Source organism: Suncus etruscus, chromosome 2, assembly GCF_024139225.1.
Source record: "Suncus etruscus isolate mSunEtr1 chromosome 2, mSunEtr1.pri.cur, whole genome shotgun sequence".
NCBI lineage: Eukaryota > Metazoa > Chordata > Mammalia > Eulipotyphla > Soricidae > Suncus > Suncus etruscus.
The window spans coordinates 68,953,444-68,970,158 of NC_064849.1; the positions used below are offsets into that span (position 1 = coordinate 68,953,444).

Here is a 16,715-nt window from a genome sequence, read left to right on the forward strand (position 1 = left end):
TGGGGCCGGAGAAATAGCACAGTGGCGTTTGCCTTGCAAGCAGCTGATCCAGGACCTAAGGTTGTTGGTTTGAATCCCTGCGTGCCATTTGGTCTCCCGTGCCTGCCAGGAGCTATTTCTGAGCAGATATCCAGGAGTAACCCCTGAGCGCTGCCAGGTGTAACCCCAAAACAAAAACAACAACAAACAACAACAACAAAAAAGAACTATATAGCCCAGGCGCTGAAACTATAGCACAGAGATAGGCCATTTTTCTTGCATACTGCTAAATTGTATGAACCCAGGTTTAATTCCCAGCATCCCAGAAGGTCCCCTAAGCCTGCCAGGAGCTATTTCTGAGCACAGAGCCAGGAATAAACCCTGAGCACTGCTGGGTGGGGACAGGGGTTACTTCTGGCTCTGGACTCAAAAATACATAAAGAAATATATGGCCCAATAAACAGATATTCCACAGCTGTTTATACCTTTTTCATTAGAGAAACCATTTGAATTTTTATTTTTGGTTATCATATAGACAGCTGCTTTAAGAATCTGTGTATCTATTTTTGTATAAATGTTAAGAGAATAGATTCATAGATCAAGGGAACAAAAGAGAGAGGCTAGAAACACAGCCACACAAAGATGCTTATATGATTCTTGACAAGGGCACAAAGCAAATCTATGAACAAAAGATAGGTTGGATATCTGAACACTTACAAAGTGTCGGAGGTGGCACTTATATCCAACACCATGCCATTTTCATTGTTCAAATCAGTCTCCATTTACAAGAACTAACTAGACATGAATATGAAAAAAAAACAACTGTATGGTCAAACTATATTGTTATTAGTATATTTTTAAACTATAAATGATTTAATGTTTTTGTCTAAATAATGTTATGGAAAAGGAGCTTAGATGCTTAGACTCATGTTACAGTGCTCTTAGGAAATTTGACCTTCAGAAATTACAGGAAATCAAAGTTTTTCAAATGAGATTTAAAATTATATACATAATAATTGTTCTATATATTGAGAAACATTGCTTTTTCTCTTTTCTTGGCACCTTCAGTGTTTTTGAAGCTTCATGAAAGTTACTCCTAATGCAGACAGAAAATCTTAAAAATCAGTGAGGAGTTTCCAGAGTCTCTTTCATGGAAACAGAGGTGAAATGGGTTGAGGTTAAGTGAAAAGCAAATCCAGTACTGTTACATGTAGTCTGTTAACCTCAGGGATACCATAGATGAGGATTGGCCTAGGAAAATCAGAAATCATCTAGGAATATCTACATCTGCAATGACTAGCCACAGGGACTTCCCTTGTCTCAGCATTGAGAAAAGTTCTGGAAATTTGGACCTCTCCCAACCCTGGAGAGGGTGGGAAAACTCCCTTCCTCCAGGATATTTCTACAGAAGATGAAAGTCCCAAGGTCACTTCCAGCTGACCTTCACATCTTTACAACAGGCAAGCATGGGTAACCCTGATATGACAAAGTAAAGTATTAATGCCTTGAATGGCAAACCACCTGCTCTGTCCTTGACCAATCCCCCAAAATTTTCTGTGAGTAATGGGGTACCCAAAACGGAGATTTCTTTAGTCTTGCTGAGTTTATGCAACAAAAAAGGTAAGTTTATTCAGTCATCTGGTTCAATATTAAGGTGGAGAGAAAAAACAATTTTTTTGTAGCTGACTGAATTAAATGCATTCTAGCAGGCTTAATTTAAAGCCTCTTGGTTTCATATTATTATGGATGCTTAAGATAGGAAGCTGTTGAAGCCTAAGAGATTTTGGGTTTCTCCGCCCTTGAAACATATTGTCATGAGAACAACTACAGGCTCTGTACATGCTCTTTTTCTCTCCCCAAGGTTTTTTTATGCTGCCAGGCATCTTTCTACTCAGTTGTGGATGATACAAACAGGCCTCACTAACTCAATATCTTGTATATACACAGGGGATTGGTGTCAGTTCTAAGTCTGAGGTCTAGGTCTCAGGATTGGACAGTCACTACCAGGTCACATGGAGTCTAAGTTGGGTCCACATGACACATGTACAAGATGGGAGGCACCCTTGCATTATAAAATGTATTGGTTCTTATCTCTTGTAAATAAGAGCTTGTTTCTATACATAAAATTCCCCCCTTTTCTAGTATGCCTTTGCAAAAATGAATAATGCCATATTATATTACTCGTTCAATTGGGGTAAGAATGTCAGGTTTCTGCGTTCAGGGCAGATTGCCCTGCATCTAATGGTATGCTGAAACTAGAGGATGCTCCACATCACCCTGACTTCGATGAAAGAAATGCATAGAATTCAGAATCTTTAAATATAGGAACCTGTTACCAACAACAGCTAAAGTGTGAAGAAGTTTCACCAGAACCACAGAGAATGACTCGGGTTGGACAGCCTGCTATGCCTGAAGCCCAGAGACACTCTTATGCCAATAAACTTTGGGGGTGAGGCCTTCTTGTAATCAGGCCAAGGATTTTTTTCCACTTTCCCATATTTTTCTGGGCCTATGCAAACAATGATGATCGCCACTGTCACATCTTTACTATTTTTTTTTATCTTTATCCTTTAAGGAAAATAAAAACAAGTTACTGAACTTAAAAAGAAATAACTGTAGTAGAATGCCTGTCTCGAATACAGGCAGGGGATGGGAAGGTGGGAGAGGGACATTGGGAGGGGGGAATGTTACACTGGTGAAGGGAGGTGTTCTGTTTGTGACTGTAACCCAACTATAATCATGTTACATAAATAAAATATATATTTAAAAATAAAAATAATAAAAAGAAGAATGTCAGGCTTCAGAATCTTTGTGTCCTGGTTTTGACCTGAGCTTTTTTCCCAGGCAAGACTTTTTCTTGTATCTTTTTGCACCAAGCAGAGCCAAAACAGGTGAAGTTAAAGAGAAAAACATATATACTGAAAGAAAGAAAGAAAGAAAAATGAATTTTAAACAAAGGAATTAAAGAAAAGAAGGTGTTTAAGGGACTACCTTACATTTGGGAGATGCAGGGGAGGATGCCCACACTCCCTCCGAAAATAAAGCTCTGGTGATATCAACCCAACATTCTGCATATCTGAAGTGTCATCAGATCAGTGTCCTTGCAGGGAATCATAAAGGGTCAGTGATAAGGCAGACCATCAGAGAAACTAATTCTATGATGTAGCATTTTACAAATATATAAAATTGACTAGACTACATGATAGTCACAGAATTAAGCAAACTTCCTTGCAAATTCTGCCATCATAAAGTCTAGAATTTTAAATACTCAACTTCTTCTTGCCATTTACAAATTGTTCTAATTCCTTATATTTAGAGATGCCTGAAGAAAAAGACTTTGTCAAATATTCAAGAGTACAGATTTGTCATTGAACTAAATAAAATTGTAGAATCTATGAAAAAACTAGATACTTAAAATTATGGGTTTCAGAGAGATAATACAGGGTCTAATACAGTCTTGCATACAGCAGACTCCTTCCTGTTCAATCCCAGTGGCCCTTTATGTAGTCAGGAGCAAGCCCTGAGCAGTGCTAGTTGTAGCCCTCCCTACCAAAATATAAACATGTATACATATGTGCATATATATGCTCCAATATGTTTGAGATCTATGTTTTAAAAAGGGGACCAAGCAAATTGTTGAAAATTAATATAATTTGGACTTAGAGAAACCTGATAAATTGCAAAAGTGGAAATAAAGTATTTGCTATAAAAGTACATCATTAGTATTTTTTTTTGTAGGGGAAGCACACATGGCCTCTCATCACAGCAAGCAAGCACTAAGAAAGAAAGCATTCTGCAGGCTTCCTAGAAGCATAGTCACATAGCCACAATTTTACTACATGCTGTGTTCCAGAGTATTGCAAACTTTGTCACAGCTGAGAAAGAGGTCCTGCTTCCTCTGAAATCCAGCCCAGGACAAGTTTTTCACACACCACCGAGGACTGTGAGATGGAGGCTACGTGAATATTGATGATTGGTTATTACATTGGTTAACACACTACACCTTGGTCATAAGCTTTAATATGAGGAGTTGAGAATGCTCACAGTAGTTCCAGGGACCACTCAGGAATTACTGGATTACTTCTGGTAGTGTTTGAGGGACAGGATGTTTTAGATTGAACCCAGGTTGGCTGCATGCGAGGCAAATAACCCTATTCCACTATACTAACACTTCTGCTCCCAAAGCATTGATAAATATCTCATTATGTGTTCTGGCATTCTTGACACTTCCAAAGGGTTAAGTTATCACATTGTTAGTAAACTAGGACTCTGTAAGGAAGCATTACTCTATGCCTCTTTGTTAAATTTAACCTTTATTTTAAAAGAAGCATTATCTCTGATATGCCAGACAAAACCTCTATACAGAATGCACTCCCAAATTTTCTATTAAGAAAAATTTTTTCTGGGCTGATGGTAGCAGCACATTGCATAAAATATTGAAATCTTCTAATGATGTTGGGGCAAACTCCCAGCAGGTAGGGCACTTGCCTTACATGACTAACCAGATTGGATCCTTGGCATTCCAGAAGTTATTCCTGAGTGCAAAACCTGAAGAAGCATATACTATATACTAGGATTTATATAAGTCACATACATATCATAAACAAAAATAATTGTACATTAATGTGATAATAGGTGATATCATAGTTGAGGCTTGTTTTAAACCCAAATAAGAATTACACACTGACATATTAATATGGTTTTTCTGTTGAGCAAAATACATATAATATTTTATACGTTTTTAATACCCAACATTCAGATTATTTTATGTCAGAAAAATTATTGAGGTAGTCTAGGGGTTAATGAATTTATCTTGTTTGTGACTGACCCTGGTTTAATTTTAACACCACCAGGAGTTATTCCTGATCACTCAGAGCCATTGCCAAGAGTAATCCCTGTAGTCCCTGCATACTACTCGATATGGACCAAAAATCAAAAAGGAAAAGGAAAGAGAAAAAGAAATATTGAAAATTTAAATTGCAGCTATAAATTATTCCCAAATTAATAATACATGGACTTTAATTATGTATTATAAACTTATTGTCAGATTTTTTTCTAATTCTGGGTCCCTAATAAGTTTGGATTTCTGAAACTTTCTCTTTTCCTATGAACTGATGATAAGCCAACGACAGAACTATATTTCTTACTATTATAGAATTCTGCATACTATATATATGGAATTAGTATGGTCATTCTTGATGTAAACTTAGGTGTATAATTTAAGTTTCATACTTCTTCAAATGTATATATGAGTTGGGGATATAGTACAATGGGTAAAATGCTTGCCTTGAACACAGCAGACTTTGATCCTTGTCACCACCTTGAGCCCTTAGAGGGGTGATTCTTGAGAACATAATAGGAATAAATACTTAGTATATCTGGGTGTAACCCAACAACAAAACAAAATTTGTTTACAATGAAGACATGTGATTTTTTCATAGAAATATAGGTGTTTGTGGGCTGGAGATACAATCTAAGAACTGGCTGCCTTGTATCCTGCCAGCCTGCTCCACTAAGTACCACCAGGGGTCACTCATGAGAACTGAATTAAATATAGCCCCTAAGCACCTTTCACAGAAAACAAAATAAAGAGGAAAAAAAGGAAAAAGAAAGGAATTTGTAAATTGTATTTAGTCCAGAGAGACAGCACAGCAGGTAAGGCACTTGCTTTGTATGTGGCTGACCTGGTTTTCTCCACAGCACCCCATTCCTGCATGCTTTCAGGAGTGATCCCTGATGACAGAGCTATGGGTATGCCTTTATCCCAGCTGAATATGACAAAAGAAAGGAAAACAAAAAATCCCACAGATATAATATTTAATGGGAAAATAAGCAAAAATTAATATTTTTCTTGTTGTTCTTTAATCAGGGATTAAGGTAGGAGTTGGACAAGAGCAAACAGTTCTTTCTATGTCTGTTTCTAAGTATGTGAATGGGTTTGCTTTTTAGTTAGACAAAAGCCATTAATGCTCATATCCATAAGAAAGTAGTTCAGCCCTATGGAAAAAATATAAGGCATAAGTAAAAAGGCCTTATATAGTAATGATAATCATCTTACACCAGTGAAAATGGCATATCTCAAAATACTAGGTACTATCTGTGTTGGTGGGGATGTAGTAAAAATGGTACTCTCATCCTTTGGGAATATTGTGTAGTTCAACCACTTTAGAAAACAGTATGTATAGTTCTCAGTAAACTTAAAATAGAGCTGCCATATGACCCAGCAAATTTACTTTCTGATATCTATCCCCAGGACAAAACATTTATCCAAAATGACATATGCACACAGGACATATGCACACATTTATGCACACTCAGTACAATAGTTAATATTTGAAATCAACCAAGATATTTAAAGATAGGTAAGTGGATCATGAAGATGTAGTATATACATACTTACCTATCCTTGAATATCTTGGTTGATTTCATATATATACACACACACATATGTATATGTATACACAATGGAATACTGGTCAGCTCTAAGAATGATGAAATCATGCAATTTGCTGCAACATGGATGAAACTGAAAGATCTCATGGTAAATTTAGTAAATCAGAAGTAGAATAAACAAAATGAAATTACCGTGTGGTATTTAGAATACCTGGATGAGGGAATGCAATAGTTTAAAGGGGAGATGACTAGGTCACTCTTGCCCCCAGAGTATAGGGTGGAAAAGAAAAGAATCAAGTGGATGGAGGAGGAGGGTATATATATATATATATATATATATATATATGGGAAGCAATAGAGGACAGAGGTCAAGAGGATACAGGTATATATGTGATGTTAAGGAATGATAGAACTAAACTCCAAAACCATGGAGTCAACAACACTAAAATCATGAAACCCAAAATTTAATAACCAAGATGCCTGGTTAAAAAAGACCCCTGTCAAGATGGTGGGCTGGGGGGAGAAACCTGTAAAAATTGGTAGAGAGAAATTGACACTGTTGATAGGATAAGTAGTATAACATTGTATGTCTACCTATAAATACCTTTTTTAATCATAGTGCTTTTAATAAAATAAAATAGTATAAAAAAAGAAAGAAAAAGGTCTTATATTGAGTTCAATCTGTTCTTTGTGGAAAGTACCATAAGAAAGATCTTTAAGAAAACAAAATAGCTTTCTGGAGGGAGTTGTGGATAAGACAGACTCTGCTGGGCCCCTTAAGCTCGGCAGACATTTTGGGGCATCCCCGGGCTTGCTTCAAACTGGGAACTTTGATCTTCTCTGGCATTCATCCTCTGATGGCTTACCTCGGCTGAGGTGAGTGTTTCTGGGCCAGAGTTTCAAATAAAGCTGATTTTGCTGGCCCCCTTAAGCCCACCTATAAGGGGTAGAAGCAGAGGAGCATGGCTGCTCCACTTCGCAGCCGTGCACTCCACCTAGCCGATGAATACCACCACAACACGTAGAAAAACCCACAGCATAAGTGTGACAATGGGAAAACTATGCAGACCAACTTCAGCCATAGAGAATGAAGATGGAAACTCTGATGACCCAACAATGGCCAACTACCTAAGAAGTCTTTCAAAAATGGAGATTAGAGAAGAAATATGGAGGTTGCTCACAGAACTCAAAGAAATTATAAATCAGAACACAATAAAAATGAAGAGAATATGAAGATAGAAATCAGAAAACTCCAAACTGAAATATCAGGTCAAATAACAGGTCTGAAAAGCTCAATAGACAAATTGAAGAACATAATGGATGAGCTTTCCAACAGGTTAAAAGCAGATGAGGATAGAATTAGTGCGCTGGAAGATGAGATGCATAACAACTTTACACAGCAGAAGAGATTGGAAAAAAGCCTTAAATCAAAGGACCAGACAATGGAAAAGTTACTCAAAAAATATGAGCAGATGAAAATAGAAGTCTTTGATAAGCTCAATAGAAACAACTTTAGAATCATTGGAGTCCCAGAGACCCAAGAAGAAAATCTCCAGGAAGAATAAATAGTCAAGAACATCATCACAGATAAACGACCAGAGCTAAAGAAAACATGTTACCAAATCCTGCATGCCCGAAGAGTACCAGCTAAAAAAGACCCCAGGAGAAACACCCCAAGACACATCCTAGGCACAATGATGAATCCCACAGATAGAGATAGAATACTGCAAGCATCAAGATCGAAAAGGGAAATTACATTCCAGGGAGCATCCTTGAAATTTACAGCAGACCTGTTACCAGAAACACTCAAGGCCAGAAGGCAGTGGTGGGATATAGTGGCAAAACTCAATGAAATAAATGCTTCACCAAGAATACTGCACCCAGCAAAACTCACTTTCAGGTTTTAAGGATGTATACATGGCTTCACAGATAAACAATAGCTCAAAAACTTTGCAGACTCAAAACCAGCCTTATAAGAAAAACTGAAAGATCTACTCTAAAGACAAGACAGAACAAAAAACACACCAAACTTCTACACAAAGATGGCAATAAATCCCATGACAATTATTTCTCTCAATGTCAATGGACTAAATGCACCCATTAAGAGGCACAGAGTGGCGAAATGGATCAAAAAAACTGAAGCCAACCTTCTGCTGTCTACAAGAAACACACCTGAATAGTCAGAATAAACATAGACTCAAAATCAAAGGCTGGAGGAAAATCATTCAAGCAAACAACACCCTTAAAAAAGCGGGGTGGCCATACTAATATCAGATGACACAAACTTTATACTCAGAAAAGTTGTAAGGGACAAAGATGGATATTATGTACTAATCAAGGGATTTGTACAACAATAAGAAATCACTCTCCTAAACATATACGCACCCAATGAGGGACCAGCAAAGTATTTAATACAATTGTTGACAAATCTAGAGAAGGATATCTATAATAACATAATAATTGTGGGAGACCTCAACACAGGCTTGTCAACACTTGATAGGTCAACCAAATGGAAACCCAACAAAAATATACTAGACCTGAAAAGAAAAATGGAAGAAAGAGGTCTACTAGATATATATATATATAGGACACTCCATCCTCAGAAACCTGAATACACATTCTTTTCCAATGTACATGGGTCATTCTCCAGAATAGACTACGTGCTGGCACATAAAACATACCTCCATAAAATCAAAAAGATAGAAATTTTGCAGGCTACCTTTGGTGACCACAAGGCTCTGAATTTAGATGTGAACTACAAAGGGACACAGAAGAAAAAATTTAACAACTGGAAATTAAACAGCCTACTACTGAACAACCAGTGTGTCCGAGATGAAATCAAAGAAGAAATAAAAAATTTCCTGGAAACAAATGACAATGAAAACACAAACTATCAGAACCTATGGGATACACAAAAGCAGTACTGAGAGGAAAATTTATAGCTTTGCAAGCACACATCAGGAAGGAAGAAGGAGCATACACGAATAGCTTAATGACGCAGCTTATAGAATTAGAAAATGATCAACAAAAGAACCTAAAAGTAGGGAGACAGAGGAAATAACAAAACTGAGAGCAGAAATCAATGAAATGGAAACCCAAAAAACAATCCGAAAGATCAACAAAAGCAGAAGTTGATTCCTTAAAAAAATAAAATATTGATAGACCATTGGCAAAACTCACAAAGCAAAAGAGAGAGAAACTTGGTAACGCGTATTAGAAATGAAAAGGGGGAAATCACTACAGATACTTCAAAGATTCAAAAACTATTCAGAGAATACTTTGAGAAATTCTATGAAAACTAAATATGAGAACCTGGACGAAATGGATAAATTTTTGAACTCATATAATCTTCCACGGTTGAATAAAGAAGATGTAGCATATCTAAACACCCCATCACTATTGAGGAAATTGAAACTGTAATCAAAAATTTGCCAAAAAACAAAAGCCCAGGCCCTGATGGATTCAAGAATGAATTCTTTCAAACCTTTCAAGAGGAACTACTACCAATCCTGGCCAGGCTCTTTTATGAAATCGAAAAAACAGGAACACTTCCAAATAGCTTTTATGAAGCCAACATCACCTTAATACCTAAACCAGATAGAGATGCTGCCAAAAAAGAAAATTACAGACCAATATCCCTGATGAACACAGATGTAAATATCTTCAACAAAATCCTGGCGAACAGGATCCAGTGCCTCATCAAGAAGATCATTCACTTTGATCAAGTAGGTTTCTTCCCAGGAATGCAAGGCTGGTTTAAGATCCGTAAATCTATCAATATAATACACAACATAAACAACAAGTAAAATAAAAATCACATGGTCATATCAATATACGCAGAAAAAGCATTTGATAAGGTTCAACACCCATTCTTGATGAAAACTCTCAGCAAGATAGGAATAAAAGGAACCTTTCTCAATATAGTCAAAGTCATCTACCAGAAGCCAGTGGTAAATATTATCCTCAATGGAGATAAACTAAAATCCTTCCCTCTAAATTCTGGTACAAGACAAGGCTGTCCTCCCTCACCACTCCTATTCAACATAGTACTGGAAGTACTTGCTATAGCGATTAGGCAAGAAAAAGATACCCACTGTGCTATCGATCTGGCTCAAGAGATTTATCAAATTATGACATGAAGGGGCTGGAGATAAAAGCCCTTGTCTTGCACAAAGTTGATCTATTGTATTGCATATGGTCCACTAAGCAGGAAGGACTGCCAGGAAGGACTCCTGAAAGCAGATCCAGGAGTAATCCCTGAGCTTTGCTGGGTGCACAATTCCCACCTCCCCTCAATATGTGGCATAAAAGTTGATGAAATATCCAGAATTAACCAGAACATTTAAGAGTGTTCAGGACTTTCTGATAATTCTTGGAATATCCACATTATTACTTATATAATAGTAAGATTATTAGATATTTGGATATTTTCTGTGATAATACTTTCCATAAAACCTTAGTGTACCAAATAAGTTTTATTTTTTTTTTATTTTTATTTTTTTTGGTTTTTGGGTCACACCCGGTGACGCTCAGTGGTTACTCCTGGCTATTTGCTCAGAAGTTGCTCCTGGCTTGGGGGACCATATGGGACGCCAGGGGATCAAACTGTGGTCCATCCAAGGCTAGCGCAGGCAAGGCAGGCACCTTACCTCTAGCGCCACCGCCCGGCCCCCAAATAAGTTTTATTTTTATGTGTTATTTATAGAGACAAAGTAATATTATGAAAGATCTTCAGAGCTCTTCTAAGACCTTCCATATTAACTTTCCTTTTCTACCAACAGAAATGATTTTCGGGGCCGGAGAGATAGCACGGAGGTAGGGTATTTGCCTTGCATACAGTAGGATGGTGATTTGACTCCCGGAATTCCATATGGTCCCTCGAGCCTGCCAATAGTGATTTCTGAGTGTAGAGCCAGGAGTGACCCCTGAGCACTGCTGGGTGTGACCCAAAAAACAAAAACAAAAAAACAGAAATGATTTTCTTAAAATTTTGATTTCTGAGAAACAATGCCTCAAAAAAGGTTTAATTGCCACCAAACAATATCATTTGCCCATTTAAATACAGTAGCAAAGACTTTAAAGCTATATTTAAAACTTAAATTTTTCAAAGCCAAAGCTGGTTTTGTTTATAGATATGTTAACAGGTACTAGAGGAATAGTATAGCTGTAGGGCATTCACCTTGCATGCTGCTGACCCAGGACAGACCCGGGTTCAATATCTGGCATTCCCCATAGTCCCCCAAGCCTGCCAGGAGTGATTTTTGAGTGCAGAGCCAGGAGTAACCCCTGAGCACAGCTGGATGTATCCCCCAAACCAAAATACCAAACATAGACACACACACACACACACACACACACACACACACAGATCTGATAACAACAAACATGAATAAAAATTTTATATGACATATATTTCCATTTACTGGAAAGTATAAAATTTAATTTAAAACATTATTACAGCTACTTGTTTGTTTGTTTGTTTGCTTTGTTTTGTTGTTTTTTTTAGTGTATTTTACTGGAGTGTTTTACAGCAGTGCTCAAGGACTCTTTCTGGTTCTATGTTCAGGAGTGATCTCTGGCAGTACTGGGATTTGAACAAGAGTCAGCAGGATGCAAGGCAGCACCTACACCTCTCTGCTATCATTAAGCACTGAAATATTGAATTAAGAACATTACGAACATTTTGGGCTACTCTTTACTTTAAAGTGACTATGCTCCTTTTATTTCCCCAAAATTTGCTTTAAAAAATGTTTATTTGTCAGTCAAGCAGCCTGATTTCTACTTGAAGCTGGATCATAGTCTGTAAAATAAGCCACATCCTTCACATCCACCACTGGGAAAGGATCCTAAAACAAGGAAGTTCAGTGAGGACTGATTTCCCCTTCTTTGTAATACACTTATAGCCAAGGCTGTGCACAGACATATTCTTTATCTTGTTATTTGGCCTGAGGAATGCAGGATATTAAAATTGAGGCAGGCAAGATGTTTAAGATAGCTTTCCTTATTTCCCTTTGTACTTTGCTATTTCTGATATCACTGAGTTCTCCAGTTTTCTTTGCACAAGGGTTGTTCAGTACAAATGGCTTCCAAAGAGATAACCAGGAATTAAGGATTAGGGCATAAGGGCTATTTAACTTTTACCATTTCCCCTGGTGAAAAGAGAAGAGCAACAAAAAGATGAGATTCAAATGCTAAGAGTAGCTTCCCTGGCAATGACTCACTCTCCTCATCAGCTCTGAAAAAGGGTGGCCTGGAACATTCTCCACCCATTCTCAAAGCCTTAATTTTCTTCTGAAGGGAAACCTCTGAAGCTCCTCCTACCCTTTCCTACTTAAAAACCAAGCCCTTTGTCATCCTTGTAGAGTCTACACCTCTCAGTTCCACTCATTGCAAGACTTTTCTTTTATTCTTCCTGGGACTAAGTTCAAGAACCAGGTAAGCAACTAATTAAGTGGTCTCAGGAGGATTAGAGAGGAAACCAGAGTAGCTGAGCATAGCATGGAGAAAACCTGACAAACATCAGCTGAAGATATGCTGGGGGTTCTCAGTGCACCTAGCATTTAGGCTACAAAGAGAACCCATGAAGCTGGAGAGAGAATAGCCCCCATGTTTCTCTCCAGGGAAGAAACTTCTCTTCTTTAGAATATAATGGCATCTGTTTAGGAGGCCCATGCCTCCCTCTATTGTTAGAGGACAACAGAGATCTTGTCAGCCTTAATCCTGGATTCACAGAGGTATCTTGGGATTATAACTTGGATCATGGTATATTTAAAAGGGTTTTCTATGGATATTTCAGAGCACTGGGTAAAAATATTTTTTTCTTTTTCCATATGTATTTTTGATGAAAAACAAAACAACTAAAAAGAAAAGCCTAGCTGGATGTTAGTTTAGTTCTGAAGCCAAAACTTAAGAGGAAGATTGGGCTATTTCTAGTAAGAGTCAATAATAGCTCTGAAGTGTATATAGGATTTTGATGGTAAATCTTTTGGGGGGAACTAGGGGATGTTTTGTTTTCTGGACCACTTCCAATGAGGCTTGGGATTTACTCCTTAGTGGTTCTGCACTCAGGGATAATTCCTGACAGTCTCAGGGTATACTGTGGACCACTCTTGGCAGGGCTTGGGGATATTGGGGAAATAGTGGATATGCTGGGTGCAAAGAAAGCATGCTACTCATTGTATTATCTCTCTAACACCCACTAGCTTACAAATTATTGCAGATAAGAGGCATCTGTCTGAGTTGTAGAATGTGACCAAGGAGACCCGAAGTGGGAGTGGGGGTTCTCATTCTCAGAGGCTGCTTTTCCTCCATTTTCTCTTTCCTAGATAAGTCCTACAGGCAAGTAAGATCACCATGGTTCTGAAGAAGTCCTTCATCTTTACACCCCTGTTGGTCCTGCTGATGGTGCTGCTGCTGGGCTGCGTCCAGCCTTCCCTGGGCAAGGAATCTCGGAGCAAGAAATTCCAGAGACAGCACGTGGACTCCGAAGGTTCCCCCAGCATCAACTCGAATTACTGCGATTTAATGATGAAGCGCAGGAAAATGACACAGGGACGATGCAAGCCAGTGAACACATTTGTGCACGAGCCCCTGCCAGCAATCCAGGCTGTCTGCCGTGAGCAAAGCATCCCCTGCAAGAATGGGCAGCCCAACTGCCACAAAAGCAACTCCACCATGAACCTCACCAACTGTCGCCTGAAGAAAGGAGCCAGAGATGCCAACTGTGCTTACCAGACCATCCGGAAAGAGGGGCACATCACTGTGGCCTGTGAGGGCGACCTGTACTTGCCTGTCCACTTTGATGGTTTGGAGGCTGAAGACTGAAGTCAGAGTGGAAGATCCCACTTCCCCCTTTTGTCCTTGGAAAGGAAATAACTCTAGTTAGTGCTTTGATCCAAAACACACGTTTTCCTGGCCTACTGTTTGTCCCACGTGATTTAGGAGCTAAGGAGTGGGTAGTGAAGCAGTCCCCATGTTAACCATTCATTGTTTCTTTAAATAAAACAATTGCAACTGTCCTCATTTAGGATCTTCATGTGTGATTACTTCCCTGCAATTTGTGAAGCTGTAAATCTATTTGATTTGGTGGGCGGAAGATGTAATAGTTATGTTCCATATTTCTCTCTCTCTCTCTCTCTATATATATATATATAGAGAGAGAGAGAGAGAGAGAGAGAGAGATTTTATTCTTTATTATTTTATACTTGTCTATTTTTGTTTGGGTTTTGGTACCCCAAGTAATGCTTAGATTAACAGAACCTCCATGAAACTTGTCTGCAAAGCACAGTCCAGAATTTCTGGAGCTAATCAAGGGCCCATGTGGTGCTAGAGATATAAGTATGGTCAGCTACAAGACAAGACTTGTGCCTTAACCCCAGAACTATCCCTCGGGTTTCTCCTGTAGATTTTGTTTTGTTTTATTTTGTTTTGTGTATTAGGAGGCCACACGTGGTGATGCTCAGGGGTTATTCCTGGTTATGAGCTCAGAAATTGCTCCTGGTTTGGGGGACCATATGGGATGCCAGGGGATTGAACTGCTGTCCATCCTAGGGTAGCGTGGGCAAGGCAGTTGCCTTACCACTTGGGCCACCACTCCGGCCCCTTCTGTAGATTTCTTGTTGCAAAAATAAAGCTTTTAAGTATGACTGTTTTAGATGAAAAGAAATTCTTATCTGTGATACTGTCACGGGATACTGTCATGTTGTATGAATTGATAAGAAAGTTCAAACACAAAAATCTCAGGACAGAGGAAAGATAGCATAACCTCAGAGTAGGGAAGAGAAGTCAATGAATTATGATAGAAATTTTCTGGAATTTCCCATGGTCCCCTTTTTCATTTTGTCACTGTTGTGAACAGGGGTCACACTCCTAGCACACCAGGTTCTCACATTTAGTTCTGCTTTGGTGGTAGAAGAGTGACATGCACAAACTGTGGTGTTTATATATGCTCTGGTTTTGGTGCTTGCTAGGAGTCACTGCTGTGTTCACACAAAGGACTTCCAGTCCATGTGTTCATACATCTCTTGAGTCATGGTGCTCACTGAGGTTGTACCCTTCCTGTGGTCCCTCACTCACACTTGCTATGTTACAGCATGAAGTTGTTTCAGTACCAGGGATCATAGACAGCAGAGCAGTCAAAAGACCATGTTCACACATGTGTAGCTCTGGGATTAAACTCTCAGTCTCATACTTGCAACAAGCAGGGGCTTAAGTCACTGAGCTCTCACTCTGGCCCTTGGAGCTGATTTTGTTTCTGCTTTGAACTGAAGAGAAACAATGGTCATCAACTACTAGGTAAGTTGTAATTTACCCATCAGAGCCAGAAGAGACCTGAGGGGCCGGAGAGATAGCATGGAGGTAAGGTGTTTGCCTTTCATGCAGAAGGCCAGTGGTTCGAATCCTGCCATCCCATATGGTCCCCTGAGCCTGCCAGGAGCGATTTTTGAGCATAGAGCCAGGAGTAACCCCTGAGCGCTGCTGGGTGTGACCCAAAAACAAAGAACAAAGAAGGACCTAGATATCATTTAATTTAGGGAGATCAAGATGCCAGTATGTGTGCACTAATTTTAATTGTAAATGTTATCCAGGAAAGATGTAGAAAATCTTTTTTTGTTGTTTTTGGGGCCACACCTGGTGGTGCTCAGGGGTCACTCCTGGCTCTGTGCCCAGAAATCTCTCCTGGCAGGCTGGGGGACTATGTGGGATGCAGGGAATTGACCTGAGTCCATCCCCAGTGGACTGTACACAATGCAAATACCCTACCGCTGTGTTATTGCTCCAGCCTCAGGAAATTTTTCTTAAATTTTTTTTAAATTCATACCCATATATGCTCAGAGCTTACTTCTAGCTCTTCAGTCAGGAATTTCTCTTGGTGGTACTCAGGGTACCCTTACTTGATGTCAAGGATCAAACCAAGTTCAGATATATACAGGGCAGGCGTCTTTCCTATTGCTCTATCTTTCTACTCCCCTGTAGAAAACCTTCTAAACCAGCATTGTTGAACAGTAGTCTTTATAAGAAGAGACAAGGGGGATGTGGTCATCCATTGGTCATTTCTGATCTGATGAAACCTTTGACTTTGGCAAAAGAACAGCAACTGGAGTCTTTGAAAGGCTCAACAACTTGTTTATCACTCACTGCTAGTTGGTGACTCAGCTGGGACTAGATCCCTAGTATCCTGGTATTTGCCAACCTTATTCTCTTTGCCAGTAAACATAAATGTCCCTCTTATTATCTAAATGATTTAAAGGCATGATATCTCCCTGAGGTCACCTGTTTGCTCTCTCCCAGGTTATTAGTGTAACTGGCATGTTAGTGGATTCACCTCTTGCCCATTCCTTCCC

At 39.0% G+C, this 16,715-nt stretch overlaps 3 protein-coding genes across 8 annotated transcripts in view; all 3 read left to right on the top strand.

The window, feature by feature from the left end:
- LOC126001428 (ribonuclease pancreatic-like) overlaps positions 1 to 14,387 on the top strand; it is a 189,173-nt gene extending 174,786 nt beyond the window's left edge. For 2 of the 3 annotated variants that reach the window (XM_049768695.1, XM_049768694.1), the window contains exon 2: positions 13,716 to 14,387. In XM_049768695.1, the coding sequence (XP_049624652.1) occupies positions 13,726 to 14,196 (471 nt within the window). In that variant the 5' untranslated portion in view covers positions 13,716 to 13,725 and the 3' untranslated portion in view covers positions 14,197 to 14,387. Of the gene's footprint in view, positions 1 to 12,745; positions 12,827 to 13,715 lie in introns of those variants that run through there. The other variant, XM_049768693.1, reaches the window with a different exon arrangement.
- The window catches only part of LOC126001426 (ribonuclease pancreatic-like), a 459,609-nt gene that overhangs the window by 174,773 nt on the left and 268,121 nt on the right, over positions 1 to 16,715 (top strand). The window contains exon 1 of one of the 3 annotated variants that reach the window (XM_049768687.1): positions 12,810 to 12,826. The exons of the other annotated variants lie outside the window; for them this stretch is intronic. The gene's annotated coding sequence lies outside the window, so the exon portion shown is untranslated. Of the gene's footprint in view, positions 1 to 12,809; positions 12,827 to 16,715 lie in introns of those variants that run through there. 3 annotated transcript variants of the gene reach the window in all.
- Positions 1 to 16,715, top strand: part of LOC126001424 (ribonuclease pancreatic-like) — a 260,537-nt gene that overhangs the window by 66,405 nt on the left and 177,417 nt on the right. Inside the window, exon 1 of one of the 2 annotated variants that reach the window (XM_049768684.1) lies at positions 12,732 to 12,826. The exons of the other annotated variant lie outside the window; for it this stretch is intronic. The gene's annotated coding sequence lies outside the window, so the exon portion shown is untranslated. Of the gene's footprint in view, positions 1 to 12,731; positions 12,827 to 16,715 lie in introns of those variants that run through there. 2 annotated transcript variants of the gene reach the window in all.